Here is a 19,666-nt window from a genome sequence, read left to right as displayed (position 1 = left end):
TGGAGACTGGACTCCAAACCCAGGTCTTTCTGCAGTAGGTGGTGAACACCTTACTCACTGGGCCATCTTCCCAGTCACCGATATTCCTTATGTCTGGAATATAGCCAAACTTAAAGAAGACATTTAAAAATACAGCAAGAAGTCAAAATGAATGATTGGCAGAATATTTTATAAAATAGGAAACTCTACATAATAGATATATTTAAAGTAAAACTTAACTCTCAGCCTCCTACAGGCCAAATGTAGAAGGAAATAAGTCAACCACAGCTCTTCCTTCTCCTCCTCTCCCTTCTCCTTTGGAGACAGGGTCTCACCATGTAGCCTTGGCTCACCTGGAACTTACTACATAGACAAGGCTGGCCTTGAACTCACAGAGTTCTGACTAAGTCTGCCTCCCAAGTACTGGGACTAAAAGCCTGAACCATCATGTCCAGCCAACACATACTTCTTGATCAAAAAAAATTTTTTTCCTCTTTCCTCAAGAAGAACTCTATTGAGGAACAATTTGGTGAACTGTAAAAATGCATCCACAATAAAAATCTTAGTGTTGCCTGTAAATTCATGCAGAAGTTGTCCCAAGTTATTGAAGAATCATTTTAAGAGGGAAAGCTCAGATATCTCCTTGTGTAATATGAGGTAAGTTTTTACCCAGTCAATGTAACTATAAGGTTGATGGAATTGGGGGTCTGGAGAGATACTCAGGGGTGAGAGCACTTGCTGCTCTGGCAGGAGGACCTGGATTTGGTTCACAGCACCCACACCCTGTGGCCCACCACCTGTAACTCCAGCTCCAGGGAAATCTGATACCCTCTTCTGGCTTGTTGGCACCTGTATACACGGTACACATGTGTAAATTCTGGTCCACACATATTCACATAATTTTTTAAAAAATTTTTCTAACCAGGGCTGGAGAGATGGCTCAGAGGTTATGAGCACCAATTGCTCTTCCAGAGGTCCTGAGTTCAAAATTCCCAGCAACCACATGGTGGCTCACAACCATCTATAATGAGATCTGGCACCCTCTTCTGTGTACATAATAAATAAATAAATCTTTAAAAAAATATTTTTAACAGTTGTGATGGCAAACACCTTTAGTCCCAGCACTCTGGAGTCCAAGGCAAGTGAATCTCTGTGATTTCGAGACCAGCCTGGTCTACATAGCAAGTTCCAGACCAACTAGAGTTTCACAGTGAGACACTATCTCAAAAAGAAAAGAAGAGAAAAGAATGATAGCATTTCCAGACGTGAAAGGAGATGCATAATGTGAGAGCACGAGATAAAAGTTCTGAAATGAGAAATAGTAAGTAGATGGTATTGAACACTATCAAAAAAGAGGAGGTTTAGACTCTCCACAGGGAATAGCAGAAGGAGCTCACTGAGTGCCTATGTAATTCATTTGAGTTCATTCACTTTAAAAACAGGCAAAGAGAGCTGGGCGGTGGTGGCACACGCCTTTAATCCCAGTACTCGGGAGGCAGAGGCAGACCGATCTCTGTGAGTTCGAGGCCAGCCTGGGCTACCAAGTGAGTTCCAGGAAAAGCACAAAACTACACAAGAGAAACCCTGTCTCAAAAAACAAAAACAAAAACAAACAAACAAAAAAAAAAAAAAAAAAAAAAAACAGGCAGAGAGGGCTGGAGAGATGGCTCAGTGGTTAAGAGCATTGACTGCATTGACATTCTTCCAGAGAACCTGGGTTCAATTCCTAGCACCCACATGGCAGCTAACAGCTGTCTGTAACTCCAAGATCTAACACCCTTACACAAACATACATGGAGGCAAAACACAAATGCAAATAAAAAATAAATTAATTAAAAAACACACACACACAGGCAAAGAAAGCCGGGCAGTGATAGTACACGACTTTAATCCCAGTATTCTGGAGGCAGAGGCAGGCACATCTTTGCGTTTGAGGTCAGCCTGGTCTATAAAGCAAGTTCCAGGATATCCAGGGCTGTTACAGAGAAACTCTGTCTTGAAAAAAAAATGAAGAAAACAAAACAAAACAAACAAACAAACAAAAACAGGCAAAGCAGAAATCACAAGAGAAATAATAGTTTATCTTTAGAGCATCTCTCACATGAGCTATTAGACTATGGACTCTAGTTCTGTAATTCATTGAGAATAAAACTTTAAACTTTTTTTTCCCCTGTGAAATATACTTTTTATTTTTGTTTTTGTTTTTGATTTTTGGAGACAGGGTTTCTCTGTGTAACATCCCTGGTTGTACTGGAATACTCATTGTAGACCAGGCTGGTGCCAAATTTACAGAGACTCACCTGCCTCTGCCTCCTGAGTGATTAAAGGCCTGAGCCACCACAACCCGGCTTGACATCATATTTTCATTATACTCATTAAAATTTTTTCTCTGTCTCCTTGAGATTTCTTGTTGCCCATATGTTGTTTCAAAATGCATCGTTTCCAAGTTTTACCGGTTTTCAAGTGTTTCTTTCTATTCTATATTAGAGAATATAGAACATGCTCTTGCAAAGAATATGAGATCTTGTGAGGATGAATTTTCTATGATGTCAATCAGATCCAGCAGGCTGATAGAGGGACTATCAACCTGTGACTTCCACAGTTCCCTTGGGGATCACCTCTGTCCCCAACAGTTGGGAAGAAAGAGCTGCAGAAGGTTTTTATGACATCATTGCCCTCAGATTCCATTGGTCAGAACTCTGTCACATTGCTTCATCTGATGGTATGGGAAGCTGAGACAGTCTAGCGTTTTGCCCACAAAGAAGAAAATGTGTTTGGAGGAACAGCCAGCAATGGCTCTCTGTTCTCTGGAAGAACTTGTATAAGATAAGAAATGCTAGCATCATGGGTATACAAGTAGAAATTGTAACCTTTTGGGGACCACCAATTACTTTGGGGGAAATTTGTAACTGCTGATTCAATGTAACGAATTTGTGTTCCCTTGGATTTTCTGTTACTTCTTTCTTTTTTTTTTTTTATCCCCTTTCTTCTTATTTTGAGTAAAAGCTCATGATTTTATTGTCTTCCTAACAAAATCAGCTTAGAACCAAATTACTTTCTCTTCGCCTCGGGTTCACAATGCTCGCATCTCTTGCTCGCCAGTGCCCTCGTAGACCTGCAGTCGGGCTCAGCAAACTCAGGCCTCAGCACAATCTTCCGTGGGGTTTTAACCTTTTTTTTGTGGAAAACAGTCTTAGTCTGTCCATCGTAGCCACTCGGCTTCCGGTCATAACGCCTTTCCCTGAGCATACAAAGAATCCTCGCCCTTCTCGTACTGTGTCTCTTTGTGGGGCCGGTGCTAGCCGCGTTTCAATCAGAAACTCCCGCAGGTCTTAGGAACGTTCACTGTTGGAGCGTGGTCAGCACAGGAGGTTCTTCACGTCTTCATTCACTTTTTAGAAATTTATTTTTTTAGGTATTCATTATTTTAATAATCTTTAAATGTATTAGTGTTCATTATTGATAGCAATTTTCTTATTTCCACTTCCGCTGTGTCTGTAATTGTGTTCTTTATTTTTAATATACTAATTTATGCTTCAAAATTTTCACTTGGCTATAAGATTAATATAAACTTGTCGATTTTGTTCCTCTTTCCCCAAGTCTCGGTTTTTTCTATTGCTGGGTATTACCCCCAGGACCTTACTTACATTAGGGAAGTACTCTACCCCGGGAAGGAATGTGGTAATGTAGAAAAGTTTCTAGAAGCCTGTGCCCAGTAACAGCCATTGACATTTTTCCTTATGTAAATATTCTTTTTCCATCTTTTTTGTTTCAAAATTTAGAACATTCTATTTTTTACAATGTTTAAATAGTAGAGAAAAGTCAAAAGAATGAAATAGAAAAAAAAGGACAGTAACAAAGACCCACAAAATCTCCTAAATGAACATTTTTTTTGCCATATTAGCTGTGTATCATTTGAAGGATGGAACATTAAAAAGTCAGTTTGTATTTCTCTTGTTCACCCACAGATAATGGCCATCATAAATTTGATGTATTGCTAAGTATTGAGTGCTGAGTTTGCTGAAGTCTCAATACACATTTCCCAAATGTTGGGCTACCTCAAATCACCCTGCTCTAAAGACTCTGCTACAGATTTCATTAACATGTGTGTAGACCTGAGTTGTGTGTGTTCTCATTGGTTGAATTGCTGAATTGTAGAGTGTGCATCTATTCAGCTTAATAATGCAGCCAGTTTCCCAGAGCTTCTCCCAAATTGTATTCCCTCCGTCAGTGAAAGAGACTTTCAGATTCCTGCTCCCTTGTCAACAGTTTAAATTTTGTCATTTTCATTTTCCACATTATATATTGGGTGTAGCCTTCATAGCATTTTATTTGTGGTTTAATGTATACTACATTTATAATTAGTAAAGTTTTTACATGATTATTGGCCATTTCGCCATTTTCTCTCTTTTTTAAGTTTCTAGTGTTATCTTTATTTCAGCACATTAAAACTATTTCCTTTTCATTTTTTATTTTAATTTATTCTTTGAGATCCCATCACTAAATAAATACATGTAAAATTTAAATTATTTATTTTATTTTATTGAGACAGGGTTTCTCTATATAACCCTAGCTGCCCTGGAACTCACTATGTAAACCAGACTGGCCTCGAACTCACAGAGATTGTCCTGTCTCTGCCTCCTGGGTTCTGGGGTTAAAGGCCTGTGCCACTATGCCCAGTCATAAAAGAAATAAGATTTTTAAAGGTTTGTTTTTCTTTTTTCGCCTAGATGTGGATATGTGCAGGTGATACAGGTATCTTTGGAGGCAAGATGCATGGGACCCTTTGTAGCTAGAGTTACAGATGGTGGTGAGCTACCTGATGAGATGCTGGGAGATGTTTGCTAGCAATGAAAATAGAAAAAATCAGAACACTGTGTCAATTGCTGTTTAGCTTTGGCTCAGTTACTTCTGTGCCATGGGCTCCGACTGTGCCATCTCTAAAGTGAGATCCCTGCATGCTTTCCCAATTCCATCCCATGCATCCCATGCTGTTCCCTAACTCTGGGTCCTCCCGTTTGTTTGGATTGTATAGGACTAGAATTCAGGCTCTCGGATTCCTTGGTCAGTCTTAACATAACATATATTATATATCATTGTAAATATCACCTCACTTATTTACCTAATGAACTGAGACATGTGCACGAAATGATCTTTTATCATTTATTTGTACAGGTTTTATTAATTACTTAATCTATTTTCTGGCTGCTGGTGCCGTTAGTCTGGGAATTGGTTTCTTTGCTTTGGCATCTGCTTTGTGGTTCCTGATTTGCAAACGAAGGTAAGGTTTATTAGAAAGTTTACCTGAAAACTCAATGAAGGGCTCTTTCCACAGCTATTAAATTTAAATCATTATGATGGAATTGATTCTACAGTCTGGGGTTTGGTTGGAGAGCCTGTGGTTGGAAAAGACTGCATGCATTAAATAGCCTGATAGAAGGATTGGAGCAATATAACAGCAATCTTTGTGCGCTGAAAAAAATTTGAGGGATTAGCAAGTCCTATTTTACTTACTGAAAGACTTGGTTCTGATTATAATCTAAAGCTAGAAATTAGGGGAGACCCTGCCAGTTTGGAGGTTAGGACATGACTGAAGGGCAAGACCCCCTTTTCTTTAGGAGCCAAGAGAACTGACAGAATGCTCTGATGTGGTCTGAAAATGCTCTCCCTCCAGAAACACACAAAAGATTATTTAACGCCTTCTTCTTTTCAACTCTAAAATTTTGTGTTTCTACTTATTTAATGAGCTCAGAATTTGCATTCTGGTATTTTAAAAATATAAATGGTGAGATCGTCTTCCCACATTTTCTCCTAGTGATCTTACCTCAGCAGCTGTCTCTGTACCATGCACAAGTCAGAAAGTATTCATTTGTTCATTGTTTCAACAAATATTTTGTGAATGCACAATAAAACATAAATAATAAAGGAAATATCTGTTAACTGTCTTCCATTGTTATTGGAATTCAGGACACAACTGTGAACAAGACAGAAAGGTTTTTGTTTCCTAGACTGGACAGGAGACAGATAAATGAGCAAACATAAAAGGTGCGCCAGGGGGGGCCTGTACAAGGAGTTTGTGTTAAATCTGAGACTTGAGTTCAAATAATAAGATTTATTAAAAAACACCTTGTGCAAAATTTCCTAAGGGCCAACAAGATGGCTTAGCACATAATAGCACATGTAGACTATGCTGGCTTCGAACTCACAGAGATCCACCTGCCTCCACCTCCCGAGTGCTGGGATTAAAGGTATGTGCCAACAATGCCCAGCACATGATTGCTTTTTAAGAGACTGCTGATAAAAATGAACATGCATTCTTAATAACTAGATATGACAGTTCTGGCTTGTATTTTCAAATGACGTTCCTCTGTATAGCCTGGAACTGACTGGAGCAACGAGAGAGTAGGTGGGCAAATGAGCAGCCTAGCTTTCATCCATGAGAGCTGAGGCTGTTTTGAACTAATACGACTAGAGGAGACAAAAGAAGGGTTTGGGCCTGAGATGTGTTTCCCAGGTGGAGTTGGGACTTGATAGAATGAGTGACGTGAGGAAGAAGAGTGAGGCGGCAGCGTGAAGGCTGACACCTGGAATTTTGTCTCAGGCAGCTGAGTGGGTCCTGCCATTTTCTGGGATGGGGAAATTATCATAAAGGGGATCGGTGGGGTGTGTGTGTGTGTGATAAACTAGGAGTTGTGTGTTCAACGTGAGTTTAAAAGCCTATTTAAAGTCCGGAATGGGAATGCTGTGTTGCAATTGGGTGTGCTGGTAGAAACTGAGAAGCCACAATGGAAGATTAGGTATAGAGATTCCAAAGTCATAGAACTGGATGAGACAAACCAGGGAGTAGTTGATGAAAAAATGACTTATGGCAGCCGGGCCGTGGAGCACACCTTTAGACCAGTGCCCGGGAGACAGAGACAGGCAGATCTCTGTGAGTTTGAGGCCAACCTGGTCTACAGAGCGAGTTCCAGGACAGCCAGGGTGGTTACACAGAGAAACCCTGTCATAAAAAAGAAGGAAGGAAGGGAGGGAGGGAGGGAGGGAGGGAGGGAGGGAGGGAGGGAGGGAGGGAGGGAGGGAAGGAGGGAGGGAGGAAGGAAGGAAGGAAGGAAGGAAGGAAGGAAGGAAGGAAGGAAGGAAGGAAGGAAGGAAGGAAGGAAGGAAGGAAGATGACCTGTGGCTGTGCCCTTCACACTACCTGCATTTGGAAACTTAGCAGCTAAGTAGAGGGAAATCAGTATCTTAGAAGAACCCAGAGGGTGGATAGTCAAGGGAGTAGAAATTTAAAAATATTACAAGAGGGAGATGTGATCCAGTTATACTGAAATCCTGAAGCTGAGGATGATGAGGACAAAAAAGTGACTCTTTGATTTCGGGAGGTGAGGTCATTGGTAACCTTGATGAAATGTTAGTGCAAAGATCGGTTCCAAAGTTGATCCTTGAGGACAATGAGATGTGAGAAAATTGAGAAAAGTATAGGTGTCTCTTTCAAGAGGAGTGTGTGTGTGTGTGTGTGTGTGTGTGTGTGTGTGTGTGTGTGTGTGTTTAGAAAACTAATAAAGGGGACAGTAGCTGGAGGTGCACATCGAATTGTGTCAGGTGCTTTTGTATCGCAGTGGCTGAAATACTTGACACAAGAACTTAAGGGAAGAGCGGCTTATTTTGGCTCGTGGTTTCAGGAGAGTCCAGCCTGCCACAGTGGGAAAGGCACGGATTCACAGATGCATTCAGAGATGCAGGAGTATGTGGCATCTGTGGGCCAGAAAGTAGAACGCTGTCGAGCTCCACTTCCTAAAGGCCCCGCAGGCTCCCCCAAGCAGCATCATCAAAGCATGAGTTTGTGGGTGACATTTCAGATGCAAATCATCGTAGCAAGAGTCAAAGGAGGGATGCTTTTCTTCTCAAAGCAGAAGACACCCCTGACAGGTCTCTCTTGTTTCTCACCCTAACACACTTGAACTATCACCAAGTTCAATTTTTTTCCCCTTGTAAACGGCTCACATCCATTTCATTCCGTCAGCCACTGCTGTACCCTCCACATCTTCCTCATCCTCCACTGGGACAGCTGCACCGGGGTTCATAGCTGACCCTGCCTTCAATGTCAAGTTCACGTCTTCTCCACACTTCAGCCATATGTTTCCCACATGCAGATCTCATCAGATCGCTCGCTTCTTCTCTCCCATGCCCACTGTTTTTCAAAGGACTTCCCATTGGTTTGAGGAGAAACCCAAGCGGCCTGTCTTTTCAGGCCCCACGTGATCTGCCCTTTCACACTCCTCACTCTGTCTTCTATTTTCTGTCTTGTTTTTTGTGTTTCTCCTTCATGGTAGAACTCCAGCCCTCATAGCTTTGTGTTTGATATTTCATCTGCCTAGAATAACATCTCTTCCACATCTCTCCCTTTCTACCAGATTTGACCTAGCCGCTAGTCTTACTCTTTAGCAGCCTAGTTCAATCACCCTTTCCTCGGGAAACCCTTCACCGACCACCCTAGCCAGGTTGATTCCCTTTGTACAAACTCACACACAGCACCTGGTAACTTCCCTCAATGGCACTTCCCACAGCCATAATTCATCTTCTCGTAGTGTCTATCTTCCTTATTAGTACAGGCCCCCCAGCACATTCTTAAATATTCAACATCCAACATTTCTGACATATAGGTTAAATACTTGTTCAGTGGATTGAATTCAATGAGTGACTGGATCTTAATTGTTCATGTCTTATGAAGGAATCCAATGTGATGATCTCTAGAACTAACTTGGAAAATTCTAGTACCTCTGGAAAAATAGATGGCCCCATTATTATTGTTTGGGGGGAGTTAAAACTGAAGAACTTATGTCAACGAGTTGTTAACATCCATCTGACATGAAGATTTCCTCTTCATGTATATTTCATGGTTTTCACAAATGTAGAGTGACTTGCACATACAGTTACAGTGTCAGCCAGAGTTTTGTCATTGCCCTAAAATTCCTCTGTGCTTCATCTATCCGCCCCTCCCCCTCCCTAACCCCTGGCGATCACTGGTCTTTCCAGGTCTCAGTAGTTCAGTCTTTTCCAGAGTGAGTTCATAGAGTTGCAACCAGATGTCAAATCATACAGAATGTAGCCTTCTCAGACTTTTTCTTAGACAGTGAGTCACTATGTCCAGCTCTTCTCTGTGTCTTTTTGTGGCTTGACGACTCCTTTCTTTGTATCACTGAATAGTGTTCATTCTCTGGCATCATTTTTTAAAATACTGTTAGTAGTCCGGGTTATCAAGAGAAACAGAACTGATATAATGAATATATATGTGTATATGTATGCTATATATTATACACCATATAATAATGTATATATATTGTATATATTGTTTATATGTACATATATATGGTTTTATACATATACATTATATATGTGTATATGTATGTGTGTATATGTATGTGTGTATATGTGTATGTGTGTATGTGTGTGTGTGTGTGTGTGTGTGTGTGTGTGTGTGTGTGTGTGGTTTATTAGAATGTCTCACAGGTTAGGGTCTGACTAGTCCAACAATGGTTGTCTCTCAAAGGAAAGTCTAAGAAGCCAGTAGCTGCTCAGTCCACGAGGCTGGATGGCTGCTTTTAAAAGTCTGCAACATGCTGACTTCAAACTCCTGTGTAAAAGTGTTAGAGATGATTATCTCAATTGGCATATATAATCATATAATCTGATTCCTGTTTAATAATATTTTCTGTACAATGTTTTCCAGGGAAATATTTCAAGGTTCCCAAGTTAAATTAGCTGATGAAAAGCTGAAGCAAAGACCATCCAAACCGAAGATTAAATCTCATTCTCAGTGTGTTTTCATTTCCCGAAACTTTCATGCTGGCCAACCTCAACCACAGGTAGCGTCATGTTTTAAGACAGACTCCTTGGAGATCCCTAGACCATGTTACCAGCATTTTGTCTTTCCATTAGAAGGCTAATAGATCCACTATTATTATGTTTTAGTTTAAGATACAAAAGCATGGAGCTAAAATTTAAGTTATCCAAACCAAAGGTTCATACAATAGGAAAACTGGTTTTCTTTTATATTCTGGAGGGTGATAAAGTTTTTAAAAGAACAGAAAAATTAAATGAAAATATATTCTATCTCCAGTTGCTTTTATATACCTTTCAGCAAAAAACAAACAAACAAAACCCTATACTCTCCATACTAGGCTTAGAAGAGGGACAAAGATAATGGCCTGTTGGGGGGGCGTGCATGCAAAAACATTCTTGGGACTAGAAGAAAAAAAGAAATTTGGAGATAAGAAATGCTCAGATAACCAGATAGCCCGACCAAACCAGTTAAGTGTAATTTAATTCAATTTGGTAAAGATCTACTAATCCATATCATATTATATTTGAAGATCTTGCCCCTCCCCTGCTGGGGAGATTAAGATATTGCCTCTACTTTCAAGATGCTTGTGTGGTACTGATGAGAAAAGCAGGACCACAATTAACAATATTCTGTGTCAAAACAGCATCAGAAGGACAAAGTAGAGCATGGCAAGGTAAAGATGGAAAGCTATGACAGAGCTGAGCTAAACAAAGGAATTGATGGTCTGACGGCACTCAGATAAAGACTGATGACAGATAAGATGGCAGGCCTTGGTTACACAGCCTTTGCCTTGAATTCAAGTTGAACTTAGCAACCATGTGTCTAGTAACCATCTGGCAACACTGTTTTGCCATGGAGCCTACACAGACAAAAAAAAGTGATCCCAGACCTAGATAGACTACAATCAAGATAGAAGAAAAATGAACTATCAGCTTAGTTTGTCCTTTCACCCACAGAAGGACATCCTGGTTGCTTCAAAGTTTGGGCCATTATGAGCGAAGGTGCTATAAACACTTTTGTGGAGGCTTTTGTATGGGCATGACTTTTCAACTCACTTGGGAAGATACCAGAGAGAATTGTTATTAATCATATTGTGTGTGTGGTTTTATGAGAAACTCTGTCTATGTTGCATGCCCAGTGGCCAGGAAGGAGAACCATTCTTTCACCACGCATCCACATCAGCACTGGCTGCAGTCAGTGTTTTTAGCATTCACCATTAGAAGAGAAGCAGAGTAACTGCTCACAGTCACAGTCGTCACAGTTCTCCAAGGACGTATGACGTTGAGTATGTGTCTAGGGCTGGGGCCAGTTAAACTGTGGATCTGAGCTCTGTTGACCGTGATTTATGCTGGTGCTAAGGAATCAGTACTGTATGAATGTCTGATGTCAGCCAGGGCCATCTGCACATCAGTAGTGTTCCTTCTCTGGGTACCACAGGCCTCTGCTGGACACACTTAGCCTTTTCCGTCTGTGAGCTGGACAGAGTCTCCCACCATCCCAAGAGTTCCCAATTCATACCCTCTAGACGGTGAAGGTTCCAGTTGGGTGGTTTCTTCCTGCCTGTTTCACCAGAGGTAGGGGAAGCATCCATAGCACTGAGCTCCATACAGGCAAACCCGTGTTCATTTTCTCAAAATCCACTTAGCAGGGCTGGAGAGATGGCTGGGGGCACATGACATTATTGCAGAGGATCAGAGATCCAATGCCCTCTTCTGGCCCCTGTGAGTACTGCACACACACAGAGAGGCACATATACACAAGATTGTAAATTAAAATAAATCTTGATTTTTAATTGTCTGTGTGCAGGCACATATGTGTGTGTGGTCTTAGCCGGAGGATTCAAATCCTCTGGAGCTGGAGTTACAGGTGGTTGTTGAGTCACTTGACTTGGGAACCTGGGTCCTCTAGAAAAGCACAAGCTGGAGTTTCAAGGTGCACAGACTCTACAGCGGTTAACCTCACGGCAGACAGGCGGCTCCAGAAGTTGATTTGCCTGCTGACTTCCAAGTTATATTGACGATATCTGCCCCCAGGGACCAGTGGTGGAGCTACCAGACACCTGCCCTTTGGGGCTTCTCAGTGTGTGCCTTCCACACTCTACAGTGGCCTCCTACAGCCGTCTCTCAGGCTGGGGCTGCGACGGATTGAATTCAGGCTGCTGACATAATTAGCTTCTGTTCTCAGGACCCAAGGGTAGTTCGGTTTTAAACAGTATGTCCCCTCTAAAGATGACACTCAGCCTCAGCCCTTTGAGTCAGGGAAATCCCTTCCCACTGCTGACCCATCCCACAAGAGAAGTCACTGGTTTTGAGGTTTGTGAGAGCTGTGAATGTAGCCTATGAGGAGGAATGCCAGTGGCCTCTCACCAGGACCCCCTGGATGACCTGCTGGAAGAAGCTTCTGCTTCCCCTCCCTCTGCTGGGAGCCTGGAGGTGGAGCTGTGTTGGGCTTGGCCTTCCGGTTGATGCCTCCCCCTCCTGGTTCTCCACACTTCACCACTGGCCCAGCACCTCTTGTGGTGAAGCTCTTCCCTCGCTTCCGTTCTTTGGCATACTCTCTGTGCTTACACATCACAGTTCTTCCTCACTTGATCACACTGAAGCAGCGTCTAGTCCTCCGTCAAACCCAGAATCTCTCCAAAGTGGTTTCTTGAGATGGGGTTTACCCCTGATTTAGATGCTATGAACATTGTTGAAACCACAACAAAAGAATTCAGAATATTACATAAATGTAGATGACAGAATAGCAACAAGGTAAAGTTCTCCATGCTACAGAAAAAGATTTAATGAAAAGAGGAGTGATCTATGGTGACCAACCCATGTTGGGGGTGGGGGTAGGTGTGCATGCATGAGCATGTGTATGTTCAATCCTGACCCGCAGTGCTAGTGCCTTGTGCATGCTAGGCAAGCGTTCCACCACTAGCTCCACCCCAGCCCCTTCATTATCTTACTCTAAGAAATTTGGAGCCAGTAAGATGTCTCAGTGGGTAAAGGTGCTTGCAACCCTGTCTGATGACCTCAGTTCTGTCCCCAGGATACACACAGTGCAAGGAGGGAATCAAGTCCGAAAAGAGGTCTTCTGACCTCTACGTGTGTGCAATTGCACGGAAGCAAGCACATGAGTGCGCGCACACACACACACACACACACACACACACACACACAAATATAATAAGAATAAAAAAGTCTCCATAGCCATCCAAGCCTTTAGCAGCCACCACCCAGATCAGTCAGAAGTAGTCCACACCAAGGCAAGATCCATGTTCCTCTCTGTATAAGACAACATTATATATATATATATATATATATATATATATATATATATATATTTCAATTTTTATTTCCCAGTAAGTGGTTTGGCATATCTTTTCATATCTTTATCATCTATACTCTTAGTAAAAATATGTCTTTAAATCTCTTATATTTTCTAATTGGATTATTTTCTTAGCATTGAAATTAAGAGTTCTTCATATATTGTGGAGCCGGGCGGTGGTGGTGAACCTGTGTAGCCCTGGCTGTCCTGGAACTCTCTCTGTAGACCAGACTGGCCTCCAACTCAGAGATCTGCCCGCCTCTGCCTCCCATGTGCTGGGATTAAAGGCGAGAGCCACCGCCACCACCACCCTGCTTAATTTCTGTTTTTATTTCTTGGGTCATACTGTTAATAAAATGTTCCAAAAGTCAGCCTAACAATAGAGCTCAAGGAATATATTTGCTTTCTCTTTGAAAAGCTTTATTTTCAGAATACTTTTGATTTGCACATAACAGCTTCATTGAGATGCAGTTCAGTTGCTCCCAACATTTAGAGGTGGCCCGTCTCCCGGATGGTCATGAGCTCAAAGACTGGCCCTCCAGGGACAGCACTGAGGTGGCAGGAGCCTTAGGAGGTAGAGCTCCTGCAGGCGCCTCACTCACGTGAGTGGACGATGCAGTCTCTCAGAGTGGACCAGGTGTCACGGGGGGTGGAAAAGGAATACTGTACAGTGTATGCTCTTAGCCGACAAGCCATCTCTCCAGATTTTCAAATAACTGGTTTTCTTTTCTGTTAAAATATTTTTGGGGAAAAAAGAACATATTGTAGAAAAAACATTTCTATCAAAAATTTGTAATATTGCATCTCTTACTAATATAAATATATAAATATATTATAGAAGCTATACAAATTTCCTTCGTTTTTAAAAATGCAAATGACTTTTTTGTAGGCGGAGAAAAGAGAAAGGGAAACAACACAAATAAAAGGTACTTTTTATTTTCAAGAAATTGTTAGAAGTATTTGTGTGGCAAATATTTTCTTAAATCTTAAAGAATCAAGAGGCTATCCTAAATCTTATTTATGTTCCATGAAAATTCAAAAGAAATATCAATCTACTAGTATGTGAATTGGCATATCTTTTTAAGAAAAGAAAATGTAGTATCCTGTCTTAAAATGTGAAAAAATTTTTTTCTTATTTGAATTCAAAGGCATAATGGTGACCATGCAGTAAAGCTGAGGGTTGAAATGAGTCAGGGTATGGGACAAAAACTTTGGGTATTTAGATGTTTATGCCATGTCTTTATATCTCAAAACTTGTCCTATGTAATTTTAGGAATGAATATAGAATATATTTTAAACAATTTTGAATTTAATGTGAAAAAAATATGTTAAAAGGTTAACATGTAAAGTCTTATAAAATGTATTTTAGGAATTTTGTGATATTTTCTAAAACTTAACTTTTGGGTTTTGGGGGGTTTTACTTGTGTTTTTTTTTTTTAATGTTGTTTTTCTTTTTGGCTTTGTTTGTTTTGTTTGGGGACAGAATCTCCCTACTTACCACTAGCTGGCCTGGAGCAATGGTCTCTAACCCTGATCTGCCTTGGCCTCCCAAGGGCAGGGATCGCACCAACACTCCCAGCCACAAACATTTTAAAGTGTCCACTGTGGAGTCTAGGAAAAGCACGCAACTTAATATCTAGGTTGACATCCACCTTGTGTCTAATTGATGGTGGGTGGTTTCTCTGTGTCACGGTTTGCTCGTTTGTGAAGTGGCACCAACAATAACTCCCTGAAGAATTGTTCAGATAATAAGTAAGATCTGGGATGAAAAGATGCTTTGTAGACCATAAAGCTCTATAGAAATACCTGCTGGGGCTGGAGAAATGGCTCAGCAGTTAAGAGAATCAGCTACTCTTTTAGAGGACCAGGGTTTGATTCCCATCACCTACATGGCAGCTCACAACCTTCCATAACTCCAGCCCCAAGAGATCTGCCACCCTCTTCTGACCTCCAAGAACACCAAGACTCACACACATAAAACAAAATAAATATTTCTTCTTTTAATTCAAAGCTGGTCTTGGTAGCACATTCCTTTAATCCTAGGACGCAGGAGGCAGAGGCAGGAGGATCTCTATCAGTTCAAGGCCAGCCTGATCTACAGTGTGTTCTGGGACAGCCACACCTATATAGAGAGACTCTGTCTCAAGATACATACATACATACATACATAAACAAGCAAATAAACAAATAAGGACAGGAAGGAAGGAAAGAAGGATGGAAGGAAGAAGGAAAATTTAAAAAGAAGAAATGCCTCCATGCATGGATTCTTACCACTCACTGTGGACCAAATGGCTTTTTTTATTTATAATCCCACTCATTGATATAAAAAAAATAATGCAATATTCAACTATAAATCATTAAGAAAAAAATTAAGCTTAAAAAAAATTATGGTGCTGCCACCTGGAGCCATGGAGATGTCTGGGCACAGGCCACTGCCTAGGGCCATGTCTGGGTCCATGGATCTGGGGAGGCCAGGATCTGGGGTGGTGTCCATGGCTCCAGTTGACACCAAGGCCTCTGCAGATGCCCGGGGTCTGGCCAGCAACCTGGGACCATGTTGATGCCCGAGGGCCATGGGGCTGCTGGGCCGTGGTGGCATCTGAGGCAGAGCTGCTGCTCAGGGCCATGTCTGGGTCCATGGTCCTGCTGCAACTGTAGTGATGTCCACGGACTGACTGTGTTAGCATGGAGGTCATTGGAACCATGCTGTGCTGAGCCATCCCTGCCCTTCACTGGCCCTGGGATGGCTGGCCCTGACCCTTGCTGGATACTGCAGCAGGTAAGCTGTCCCTACCCCTCAGGGGACAGCTTGCCCCTGTATTTGGGAAAGATGGCCCCACCCCTCACTATGGGTGTGCACCTCACCTGGGAAGCACACTAGAGTTGACCCTGTGGTCGGGGACACAGGTGAGCCGACCCTGAGGGCATGAGAATAGGAGAGCTGACCCCGCCCCCTCCCCCAATCTCCCATGTGGTAGCATGGGTGAGGGAAAGACGCCCTCCCCACCCAGCCATTACCTCCTGTGGCAAGTGAGAGAGGTGACCCTGGGGTCACAAGAGTAGGAGAGCTAGCCCTGACTCTCACCGGGTTGCAGAGAAAGCAGCCTCTGATTTCTGCCTGGGCAGCACACTAGAGCTGACCCTGTTGTCGGGGTCACAGGTGAGCCAGCCCCGAGGGCGTAAGAGCAGGAGAGCTGACCCCAGGCCCCTCCATACTCCCTACAGCAATCGGGGTAGAGGGTCCTGCACCTTGCCTGGACAAAACAGTAGAGCCGGCTCTGGTGATGTGAATGTGGGGAACCCAGAAGTAAGGACCCCAGAACAGGAGAACTCCTCTGCCCCTCCTTGCTGTAGGCTGCATTGGGTGAGCTAGCCAAGGTGGCGCTGAAGAAAGAGCTTATCCAGGTAGTGATGACGAGGAAAAGCTAGCGAGCAGACCAACCCAGCTACCACCCAGACCCGGAACCAGGACTACGAGCTGGCCCACCCCAACATCCACCAGATCTATGAACTGTTAAGACAAACCTACAGATACAAAAATAGCAGGATCTCCACGACACAGGACCACAACAGAATATCCAAGAGGAAGCCCAGGGAGAGCCCATGAACGGTAGTGTAGCAGAAACCAGAGGCCTCGAGCCAGACCAATGACTAGTGGTAATGAACACTTGCCAGCAAAGACGAACAGACTCAAGGGTGAACTGTGTCTCAAGAGACCACACCACAGCTTCCACGACAAGATTCTTCTTTGTTGTGTGTTGTTTGTTTTTGTTTTTATTTTTGTTCTGTTTCTTTGTATTGCTTGGATTTTGTTTTTCCTTTAAATTTGGTTTTGTTGGGGGGTGGGCATTGCAAGAGGGCGGATGCAAGGGGACAGGGAGATAAGTGGGACTGAAATACATGATGTGAAATCCACAAAGAATAAAAGTTAAAAAAAAAAAAGATTAAGGCAGACATGATGGTGCATGCCTTTAACCCTAGCACCTTGGGAGGAAGAGAAAAGATGATCTCTCTGAGTTAGAGGCCAGCATGGTCTAAATAGTTAAAGGCCAGTAAGCCACTCAAAACTACATAGAGAAACCCTATCTGAAAAAAAAAAAAATTTAATGGTGGGGCTGGGAGGGTGTAAGTGAGTTTAGTCACCCATGGAGTCCAGAAGAAGAAGGTGTCAGATCTCCTAGAGCTTGAGTTACAGGTGGATGTAAGCCACATGACTAGAGTGCTGGGAAACTAACTTAAGTCCTCCCCAAGAGCAATGTGTGTTCTTAACTACTGAGCCATTTCTCCAGGCCCGAGACACCTTTTAAAAAAAAATTATAATTACATTTCTCCTTTCCCTTTCCTCTCTGCAAATTCTCCCATGGACCTCTCCCCAATTTCCTTCAAATCCATGACCTCCTCTTTTTTCATTGTTATTGTCTGCAAATATTTATATGGAAATCCATATATGTTCCTAAGCACAACCTGTTCAGTCCCTGTAGCATTACTTGTGTTTCCAGGACTGACCATCTGATATTGGACAACCAACTGGTGTGCTCTTCCCGGGGAAGAACATCTCTCCTGCACCCAGCTTCCCTCGGCTTCCTGTAGTTCTTCCTGTAGAGTTGAGGCCTTGGGGGCTGTTCCCATCCACTTTGACATGCCCATAGGTGTCATCCATGTTCAGCTCATGCTTGGGCCATCATGTTGGTGAGACTTCATGGGTGCAGCTTCAGACACACTGTCACAGCAAACCCCCAGATCCTCTGGGTTTTGTCGTTTTTTCACTCCCTTTTCCACAATGTTCCCTGAGCCTTAGGTCTTGGAGTGTTCTATAGATGTATCCATTGGGACTGTGCCCCACAACGCTGAGTTTTGATTGGTTGTGGGTTTTTTTGTTTTGTTTTGGTTTGGTTTTTGGTTTTTCATGACAGGGTTTCTCTGTATAACAGCTCTGGCTGTCCTGGAACTCACTCTGTAGACCAGACTATCCTCAGACTTGGAGATCCACCTCCGCTGACTCCCAAGTACTGGGATTAAAGGTGTGTGCTACCACCTCCTGGCTCTAAGAAACTTTTTAAAGGTACACTGTAGAACTGAGGTTTCCGACCTAATTAGAATATTTTCCTGGATTAGAATACTTAAATATCATATATTTAATATTGTACAGATGATAGCAACTTGGTGTTTTCCCTTCTAGCATTGTCTTACCCATGATAGCCCTAAAAATACTCTTAATTAAGACTTGTCTGTTGGGCATTGTGGTGCACACCTATAATCCCAGCACTTGGCAGGTGGATCTCTGAGTTTGAGGCCAGCCTGGTTTACAGAGCTAGTTACAGGACAGCCAGAGCTTCACAGTGAAACCCTGTCTCAAAAAAACCAAAACAAATAAATAAATAGATAAATACATAGTCATTTTGAAAAAGCCGGGCATGGTGGTCCACACCTTTAATCCCGGATCCCGAGAAGCAGAGGCAGTCTCTGAGTTTGAGGCCAGTCTGGTCTATAGAGCGAGTTTTGGGGCTACACAGAGGAAACCCTGTATTAAAAAAAAGAAGAAGAAGAAAGAAAGAAAAGGTGACTTGACTTGTCAATATGTAATAGTAGGCTTTTTTTTTTTTAAACAGCCGTCAACTCTGAAGATGAAGTCTGCCTTCCAGACCCCACTGACCGTGAGTTGCCTGAGATGACCTCAGGAGCAAATGGCAGCAGTGTGACACTGAGCTTGTCAACGTCAGTCACTAGTTCTTATTGCAGCCAAAGTGTGGAAGCAGCTGATGACTGGTTTTCCGACGATTCTCTAGGAGCCAAGCATCCCCCAGAGCCTTTACTTGGGGAACCTCTGGCAGAAAAGGTGTTGGCATACCTGTCAACCATTTCATTAGAAGAATGGCCTGGAAACACAATGAATGTGACATTTTGTAGCAATCAAAAAGATGACAGCATTAAGGAAATGTTTACACAAACAAATGCAGAGGTCGGCATCCGCAGCCTTCAGTATGATATTGAATGACTTTTTCTCTTTTGGAACCTGGTATCCAGTGAAATCAGGGGAAGTTGAATCTGAATTGTGAACTTCTGAGCCTCCTACCATGTCCTTACTAATTTTGCTTTTCTTGTTCTTTACCATAAAGTGATTCTAGCCCTTACTGGTTTTTATTTTTAATTATTTATTATTATTTTGTGTGCATTTGTGTTTTGCCTGAATGTATGTCTGTGTGAGGGTGTCATCCCCTGGAACTGGAGTTACAGACAGTTGTGAGCCACCATCTGGGTGCTGGGACTTGACCTGGGTCCTCTGGAAGAGCAGCCAGTGCTCTTAACCACTGAGCCATCTCTCCAGCCCACTTGTATCCTTGCTTGATATTTTGACTTGAGAACTTCATGCAAGGACAGCATGCAATAGACATATACATCCAGAATTCACTTGAGGATTCAGAATCAGTACGTCTCTACCTTCAGGGACACCAATTTATTCTTTTCTTTCTGCATCATCTGCTGCTACCCTCATCGATGTCGTCCATTTGCCTAGATTACCACAAGTCTCCTCAT

General features: G+C 42.6%; 1 protein-coding gene across 1 annotated transcript; it reads left to right on the top strand.

Annotated features, from left to right (window-relative positions):
- Nucleotides 1–2,690: 2,690 nt before the first annotated feature.
- Nucleotides 2,691–19,263, top strand: C2H1orf185 (chromosome 2 C1orf185 homolog). Its single transcript, XM_037202811.1, has 5 exons — nucleotides 2,691–2,827; nucleotides 5,155–5,260; nucleotides 9,707–9,842; nucleotides 14,022–14,058; nucleotides 18,742–19,263. The coding sequence occupies exons 1-5, from the start codon at nucleotides 2,824–2,826 to the stop codon at nucleotides 19,125–19,127; spliced, it is 669 nt and encodes a 222-aa protein (XP_037058706.1). The 5' UTR covers nucleotides 2,691–2,823; the 3' UTR covers nucleotides 19,128–19,263.
- The last annotated feature ends 403 nt before the right edge of the window (nucleotides 19,264–19,666 follow it).

The sequence above is a fragment of the Peromyscus leucopus genome, chromosome 2, assembly GCF_004664715.2.
Source record: "Peromyscus leucopus breed LL Stock chromosome 2, UCI_PerLeu_2.1, whole genome shotgun sequence".
Classification (NCBI taxonomy): domain Eukaryota; kingdom Metazoa; phylum Chordata; class Mammalia; order Rodentia; family Cricetidae; genus Peromyscus; species Peromyscus leucopus.
This window is presented reverse-complemented; position numbering and strand designations above follow the sequence as displayed.

Coding starts and splice junctions, on each gene's coding strand:
- C2H1orf185 (XM_037202811.1), top strand. Junction 5,261..9,706: donor TTCCTGATTTGCAAACGAAG/GTAAGGTTTATT, acceptor AATGTTTTCCAG/GGAAATATTTCAAGGTTCCC. Junction 14,059..18,741: donor GGAAACAACACAAATAAAAG/GTACTTTTTATT, acceptor TTTTTTAAACAG/CCGTCAACTCTGAAGATGAA.